At 36.6% G+C, this 8,844-nt stretch overlaps 2 protein-coding genes across 10 annotated transcripts; one reads left to right on the top strand and one right to left on the bottom strand.

The window, feature by feature from the left end:
• Positions 1 to 206: 206 nt before the first annotated feature.
• LOC106082671 (uncharacterized) lies at positions 207 to 6,547 on the bottom strand. Of its 9 annotated transcripts, none has more exons than XM_059367798.1 (4): positions 6,265 to 6,547; positions 938 to 963; positions 537 to 875; positions 207 to 475 (listed from the first exon to the last, which is right to left on the bottom strand). In XM_059367798.1, exons 1-4 carry the CDS (start codon positions 6,296 to 6,298, stop codon positions 314 to 316), a joined length of 561 nt encoding a protein of 186 aa, XP_059223781.1. In that variant the 5' UTR covers positions 6,299 to 6,547; the 3' UTR covers positions 207 to 313. The 9 variants fall into 9 exon arrangements, 7 of the variants coding, with proteins under 7 accessions (XP_059223781.1, XP_059223786.1, XP_013100776.2 ...); XM_059367803.1 differs by having other exon boundaries at positions 6,394 to 6,546; XM_013245322.2 differs by having other exon boundaries at positions 938 to 1,156; positions 6,265 to 6,545.
• LOC131997218 (uncharacterized) lies at positions 5,608 to 6,523 on the top strand. Its single transcript, XM_059367797.1, has 4 exons — positions 5,608 to 5,684; positions 5,752 to 5,885; positions 5,949 to 6,287; positions 6,352 to 6,523. Exons 2-4 carry the CDS (start codon positions 5,829 to 5,831, stop codon positions 6,517 to 6,519), a joined length of 564 nt encoding a protein of 187 aa, XP_059223780.1. The 5' UTR covers positions 5,608 to 5,684; positions 5,752 to 5,828; the 3' UTR covers positions 6,520 to 6,523.
• Positions 6,548 to 8,844: the final 2,297 nt, after the last annotated feature.

Here is an 8,844-nt window from a genome sequence, read left to right as displayed (position 1 = left end):
TTTCTTCTATGACTTCCATAATATACACGGATTATGGTCGAAGTTATGCATTTTAAATCTGAAAAAAAATTCAATTTCGACAACTTAAACTGCATACCCAATGTGACGTAGCCTATCAAAGGGTCGGTTGTCCGACTTTCGCCCGTCCTTACTTGTTTTCTAACTCAATGGTTATCTCCATTACCAATACAAACAACATTAAAATTGTTTTTGATTAGTGAAGAGTTTAATTGTAATGTAATTTTGATTACATCTCTGTGTCTCTCTGAGTAAACATTTTCCATATCAATTTAATGAGATGTTCCATTTTTCTTCATTTCCGCGCTATTGGCATAGTACAACCTTCAAGCAAAACTGTTGCAAATTTTTTTCGATTATCAAAAAAGTCTGCGGAAAAGTTGATACCCAATGAGGGTGGCAAATATGGAGGAAGAAAAGAGTCATCGAGTATATAGGACGCATTGAAGAAGATGTTCTTGAAGAGATATACAGGTATGATTCATGTAATGGTATATGAATGTAATACACTGACATACCGACTTTATAGGACATTTTCGGGGAAAGTTAGTTCTTTTAAAGGTTTCCATAATTATTTTCCTCATTAATGGTACAGACACGCCTCGTTGTAGGATTTCACATACATTGAGCCTCAAATCGAGGAATTTTATAACTTTTCTATCACTTCCTATGTAAAGTTTGACTTGGACATCCACGGTTTTGTCCAATTGCTGATTGAGCATAACAATGCCGCCAACAGAATATTTACTTCTTCCCAATTTCTTGAAGTAGCATTTAAGCTGTTCTATTGGTTGGGGTTTGAGACTTGTACAGGTAACCTGATGCAACTCCACATTTAACTTCTTTCTTTCGATCGCCTTTTAAGAAAAAAAAAAACATTTCCAACACAAGAATAGTTACTAGGAACTCATTCACTTACCTGATCTATAATTAAACAGTTGAAGGCTACTAGGAGACATAAAATTTTGTTTAGCATTTTAGCCAGTGAGTTTTCTTGTAGGACAAAATAAAGGATGTGACTTGCTTAAGTGTAAATATACTGCGTTAACGGAGATCGACAGGTTGGAAAAGAGTGACCAACTCACTACAAAATATATGACTTGCATTGGAAAATTTTGTTAGGCATAGTATTTTTGTACTGCATGGCAAGAGAAAATCGGGCCAAATAGGTAAACAAATTACTTAAATAGTTATTTTGATCACTTAATTTGTGTATTTAAATGGTTTGGGAATAGTACTGACTAATCATGTGTTTTTTGCAACAAGCTTTGTGTTTATAAATAAATTCAAATATAGACTCTTTAGTATGACTTCATTGAACATCATTGGCTGACCTTTACAGAACTTTTGATGCTTAAAAAGGATTTTCGAGATTCTACATCTTCCTCGCTTTTGGTCCAACCTGCAGTAAAAAGTCAGGTTATATGTGTATTATTGGCTTGCCCAAAAAGTAATTGCGGATTTTTTAAAAGAAAGTAAATGCATTTTTAATAAAGCTTAGAATGAACTTTAATCATATATACTTTTTTTACACTTTTTTTCTAAAGCAAGCTAAAAGTAACAGCTGATAACTGACAGAAGAAAGAATACAATTACAGAGTCACAAGCTGTGAAAAAGTTTGTCAACGCCGACTATATGAAAAATCCGCAATTACTTTTTGGGCAACCCAATAAATGTGTATGAATCTTTCGTGCAAACAAGAATTCATTGTTGCCTCTCGAATCGATTGCTTGTCAAACATGTGGATGAATGCCTTCCATCTATCACAACAATTGATTTAGCGACGCTTGATCAATGTTTAATGTTCAACAATTTCTACAGAGTCAGTGAGGGATCAGACGGCACTGGTCCTGACTTAAATACTGAGTGGTTATGATATTCGAAATGACATGACGAATTATTGGCGCCTTTATATAACCAATGGCTAACATCAGCGTCTGTCCCCAGCTTAGGGGTGGCTAGAAGCTGGCGTCGGATCTTGAAGCAAGCGTCTCACGACATTGATATATAGATGTGCGATCTCACAGAGCCCATGTTGTTGGGGAGTTGGGACAGTAACCGCACCCTAGTAGCTATATCGAAATTTGGCACGATTTGGACCAAATTCGGCGTGGACATTGAGTGATCTAATAAGTACAACTCATTGTTCAATTTTGTAGAAAAAAATATTGGTCTTTTTGGTATATATATCTAAATATTACCCGATTTGAACCATATATGACACGGATGTCGAAAAACCTAAAATAAGTCACTGCGTAAAATTTCAGCGAAATCGGATTATAAATACGCCTTTTATGGGGCCAAGACTTTACACCGAAATATCGGTCTGTATGCAGCTTTATCCAAATCTGGACCGATTTGGACCAAGTTGCAGAAATGTGGAAATCCTAACACACTGTCCCAAATTTCGGTGAAATCGGATTGTAAATGCGGCTTTTATGGCCCCAAAACCTTAAATCGAGAGATCGGTCTATATGACAGCAATATTCAAATGTGGACCGATCTAGGCCAAATTGAAGAAGGATATCAAAGGGCCTAACAGAACTCACTGTCCCAAATTTCGACGACATCGGACAATAAATGCGCCTTTTATGGGCCCAAAACCTTAAATCGAGAGATCGGTATATATGGCAGCTATACCCAAATCTGGACCAATCTGTGGCATATTGCAGAAGTATGTCGAGGGGCTTAACTTATCTCACTGTCCCAAATTTCAGCAAAGTCGGAGGATCGGTCTATATGGCAGCAATATGCAAATCTGGACCGACCTGGGCCCAATTGAAGAAGGATGTCGAAGGGCCTAATACCACCCACTGTCCCAAATTTCGGCGAAATCGGACAATAAATGCGCCTTTTATGAGCCCAAAACCTTAAATCTAGAGCAGCTATATCCAAATTTGAACCAATCTAAGCCAAGGGCCCAATCCAAGCCGAAGGGCCCAAATTTCGGCGAAATCGGACAATAAATGCGCATTTTATCAATAACTTTTCGGTGTTAGAAATACTCCATTCTTAAAAGTCCTTATTTCAGCCCGATATTGTCATGATATCCAATTTAGGGGTGTTTTCGAGGGTGAGACACTAGACACTTGAAAACATATCAGCATCGTGCTCTCCTATAAAATACATTGGTTTAACGGGGGTTTATGCGATGAGGCGTAAGGGAGTTTTTGGGGAGTTCCCCAAATTTTTGATCCCACATTTGGATATCAGATTCGTATTCTACTCCCAAATACCTATATTTGAGCCCCATATTGCGATGCTCAGTAAATAATTGCTGTTCGTGGGATGTTTTGGGGAAGGGGTAGCTCCCTTAAAATTGGTACCGAAAGTCGGTATCAATTCATTTGAGCCCCACATTGAAGTGGTCGCTAAATATGCCCGATTTAGGGGTGTTTTGGGAAGTGAGTTGGTCCCCCAAAACATTTAGACCTAAAAATCTATCATCGTCGTGCTCTACTCCCAAATATCATTTATTTGAACCCCATATTGCCATTGACCTCAAAATTGGATATCAAATTCGTTTTATAATCTCAAATACCTTTCATTTAAACTCCTTATTCCAAAAGTCAGCAAATATGTCCGTTTTGGCGTATGGACCCTAAAAACTATCAATATCGCGATATACTCCCTTTAAGACCCAAATTGTCATGGTGAGCAAACACGTCCTATATGGGTGGTGTTATAGAGGTAGGGTGGTCCCATAGACACTTTTCCCGAATATTGATTTCAAAATCGTGCTTTACTCCCAAAGACATTTCATTGAGCCCCATTTTGCTATGGTCGTAAATTTGTCCTCTTTTGGGGGTGTTTTTGGGAGGGGCGGCCCCCAAACACTGGGTCATAAATACCTTTCATTTGAGTTTCATATTGTAGTGATTGGTCTATATATATATTTGGTAGATTTTTTGGGTGGGGCCGAGATACCAAATTTTGATTTTTTGGTTACTATAAGAGAGCACACCGAATTTCGCTTAAATCGCACCACCCATTACCGAGATTTCGCGTTTCTGGAAATTAGGGTAATTTTGCCTTTACTTACTGGTTATATATAAGATTAGGCCTCTCCACATCCTTGTTCTTACGCCCCAGGTCGGTCCAACTTTAGATATAGCTGCCATATAGACCGATCTTTCAATTTAAGGTTTTGGGCCAATAAAAGGTGCATTTATTGTCCGATATCGCTGAAATGTGGAACAGGAAGTTATGTTAGACGTCACGATATCCTTATTGAATTTGACCCAGATCGGTCTAGATTTTGATATAGCTGTCATATAGACTAAACTTTCGATGTAAGGTCTTGGGCCCAAAATAGGCGCATTTATTATCGGATATCTCTGAAATTTGGAATTGCGAGCTGTGTAAGGCTTGACATCGCTGTTCAATACGGCCCAGATTGGTCCAGATTTGAATATAGCTGCTATATAGATCGATCTCTCGATTTAAGGTCCTGGGCCTATAAAAGACTCATTTATTGTCCAATTTGCTTCAATTTGGCCCAGTCTTGGCCCCATAAAAGGCGTATTAATAATCCGATTTCAATGAAATTTGACACAGTGACTTATTTTAGGCTTTTCGACATCCGTGTCGTATATGGTTCAGATCGGTCTATATTTGGATATGGCTAACAAAAAGACCAATATTTTGTTCTACAAAATTGAACAATGACTTGTACTTATTAGACCACTCAAAGTCCGAGCTGAATTTAGTCCAAATCGGACCATATTTCGATATTGCTGCTATAAATTATGCAATTTTCACCGGATTATGACGAATGGTGGTTTACATAGATACCCGAAGTGGTGGATATCCAAAGTTCGGCCCGGCCGAACTAATGCCATTTTACTTGTTTTTGGATCCACTTGGCTTGGTCTTCCCATTCAATGTTTATATATTTTTACCATTGCCAGGTTATTACTTACTTTTCACGGTAAATACATGACCTTCAAAAGGGCAGAATTGCTGGTTAAAAACATTAGAAATTCAACAGACACTCACATGTGTTCCATATATTTATGGGGTACTTCGGAAGGAATACTTCCATATATTTTATAGGATACTTCAGAAAGAATACACAAAGACGGTACAGCCATCTCTTGTAAAACGTCTAGAAGTTGCAAAGTCGTCCTCTTGGAAGCTTCATTTAAGAAGGCATACGGTCCTTCTAACAAAAGGCGTTGAAGAGCTGTTATCCGGCCTTATTTAAGAAGACTTTACTAGTTTTCCTACTGGGAAGGGTTCGAGCTGAAGTTATTGTTATAACCAGGAAGGTTATATGGAAGGAATTCTTCCATATATTTTAAAGGGTACTTCAGAAAGAATACATAAAGACGGTACAGCAATCTCTTGTCAAACATTTAGAAGTTCCTTATTTAAGCAGGCCTTACTAGTTTTCCTACTGGGTGGGTGCGAGTTGAACCTATTGCTATAACCAGTGTGCTATGTCATTTAAATTGTAGCAAAGCACACAAGTCTAGACATTGATAAATTGATAAGCATAGTACTTAGTCATTAAAAAAATAGGTAAACCAATCGAACACAAATTTTAAATTATTAAACAAAAACTAAGATAATTTGTTACCCATGTTGCTAAATCGACGAATAATACTCGTAATGACGCTATTTACTCGTATTACTATTTATGCATATAATTATCTTGGCCACGGTAATTTTCAAAAACCAAAGCATTGCCGTTATACAAGTTCAAAAATTTTACACTTTTTTTCAAACAGAAAATAAATCACATATTCAAAACAATCGAAACTATCATTTCCAAGTTTTTCGCTGAAGAAAAACGAGTACTGCAACAATGCTGCCCAAAATTCTATTTTGGGTTATTGCCTTGAACTGTTTGATTACAGATCAGGTGAGTGAATGAATGTTATAAGCAACGCTACCATATGGACTTAGAGATTCGATTTTTTTACAGGCCGCCCAACAAAGGAACTATAATGTGGAGTTGCGTCAGTTTATTTGTAAATGTCTCAAATCTCGACCAGTTCAACAACTTGAATGTTTCTTTAAGAAATTGGAAACAAATCGATATTATGCTACCGGCTTTGTTATGCTCAATCAGCAATTGGATAAAAATCTCGATGTCCAAGTCAAATTTAACATAGGAAGTGGTAAAAAGATAATTAAGTTCCTTGATGTGAAGCTCAATATATGTGATACATTACAACGAGGAGCCTCTACACCCGTTATACGGAGAATTATTATCGAACTCTTTAAATGTAGCAATTTACCTCGAAAATGTCCCATAAAACCGGTATGTAACATTACTTGATCACAACTTCATTACTAATTATGTCATAATTATATTTCGCTTCAAGAACTTTCTCTTCAATGCATCCTACATCCTCGATGATTCTTACTTTCCCACATATTTTCCACCTTCGTTGGATGTCAACTTCACTGTAGACTTTTATGATAATCACCAAAAGTTTGCAATACTTTTGCTTCAGGGTAGCATTGTACCAAAGACGAAAATAAATAAATGAAAATTCAATTAAATAAAAAATAATATGATATGATATGCTAATGTCAACATTAACACAAACATAGAGAAACAATCACATTTTGATTACAAGTAATATTTTCCGTAATTAGAAACACGTTTTAATATTTCTATTTTTGGAAAGAGAAATAGAACAGTAACGATAACCACTTTTTGTATATAAGTTTTATAAATACACAACAATTACAAACAAGAGAAATCCATGGTTCATTTACTACATCTACATAACAATCATAAATAATTAAATAGAGATGTGTTTATGGAGCTGAAGTATAATGAAAAAACGAAACCCATCTTTTGGATTAGAAACAAGTAAAACGTGCCAAGTGCGGCCGGGCCAACCAACCACAATGAATTCTGCTTACAAATGAAAGCTTCTAGAAAACGAACTAGAAGAATCGAGAGATCAGTTTATATGGGAGCTACATCAGGTTAGGTAAAGTTGAAAAGAGCGTGGGGTTATTGATCCACCCCATGCCACTATGGACATACACCTAAGCCAGTAATCGGCTTGTTGTGGGCTCTAAAAAACTAAAAAGTAACCTCGAAAATGAACATTTTAAGATAAGAATTTTGAGCTACTTACAAACCAGTAAGGAAGGGCAAAAGTCGGACGCTTTCCACTGTATAATGCCCTACACCTTCCCTATAAGTACAATATGGATGCTATATCCAATTCCGAACCAATTTTGATGGACCTCGGCGGATGTTTTCAGATGGATTATTAAACAACCCGTATCATATTTAGAGCAAATATGTTCAAACTTTAATAACTACTGTTGACAAATACAACATTATTTTAAATTACGGGCGATGATGATAGCTATATCTGAATATGAACCGATTTCTATAAAACTCATCAATAATATCGAGAGTCATAAGAAAATCCTTCTTGTCAAATTTCCAGAAAATCGGTTAACATATGAGCAGTTTATTGCAAAAATTTCCAAAATCGGACGAACATATATATGGGAGCTATATCTAAATCTGATCCGATTTGGAGCAAACTTCTCTGATATTGTGGTAGTTTATTAGGAGAGCGTTGTACAAAATTTGGTCAATAAATGTGCTTGTAGTGGCTCTAAAAGTGAAAATCGGGTGATATACATATATGGCAGCTATATCTAAATCTGAACCGATTTGAAATGAAACTCACCAGTAATGTCGGAAGTCAAGAGAAAATCCTTCCTACCAAATTTCAAGGGAATCGGTTAACAAATGACCATTTTATTGCATTATTACTGCAAATTGGACGAACATATATGTGGGAGCTATATCGAAATCTGATCCGATTTCAAGCAAACTTCTCATATATTGTGGTAGTCATTGGGGAAGGCGTTGTACAGAATTTTGGAAAGATTGGTCAATATATGTGCTTGTAGTGACTCTGGAAGTGAAAATCGGGCGATATACATATATGGCAGCTATATCTAAACCTGAACCGATTTCTATGAAATTCAGCAGCAATGTCGAGAATCATAAGAAAATCCTTCCTGCCAAATTTCAAGGAAAACGGCTAACAATTGCCCATTTTATTACATTATTACTGCAAATCGGACGAACATATATGTGGGAGCTATATCGAAATCTGAACCGATTTCAAGCAAACTTCTCATATATTAGGGTAGTCGTTGGGGAAGGCGTTGTACAAAATTTTGGAAAGATTGGTCAATAAATGTGTAGTCTTGTAGTGGCTCTAGAAGTAAAAATCGGGCGATATACATATATGGCAGCTATATCTAAATCTGAACCGATTTCAATGAAACTCAACGAGTAATGTCGAGAGTCAAGAGAAAATCCTTCCTGCCAAATTTCAAGGGAAACGGCTAACAATTGCCCATTTTATTGCATTATTACTGCAAATCGGACGAACATATATATGGGAGCTATATATAAACCTAAACCGATTTCTATGAAATTCACCACTAATATCGAACGTCATAAGAAAGTTCTTCTTGCCAAATTTCGAGAGAATCGGTTAACAAAAAACCATTTTATTGCATTATTACTGCAAATCGGACGGACATATACAATATAACGGAGCTATATCCAAATCTGAACCGATTTTTTTGCAATTTCAATAGGATTCGTCTCTAAGCCGAAAAACAGTCTGTACCAAAATTGAAGACGATCGGATAAAAATTGCGACCTGTAGTTTCAAATTATCATGGACAGGCGGACATAGCTAAATCGAATTAGAAAGTGATTCTGAGTCGATCGGTATACTTATCAATGGGTCTATCTCTCTTCCTTCTGGGTGTTACAAACAAATGCACTAAGTTATAATACCCTGTACCACAGTAGTGGT

This window comes from Stomoxys calcitrans, chromosome 4, assembly GCF_963082655.1.
Source record: "Stomoxys calcitrans chromosome 4, idStoCalc2.1, whole genome shotgun sequence".
Taxonomy (NCBI): domain Eukaryota; kingdom Metazoa; phylum Arthropoda; class Insecta; order Diptera; family Muscidae; genus Stomoxys; species Stomoxys calcitrans.
This window is presented reverse-complemented; position numbering and strand designations above follow the sequence as displayed.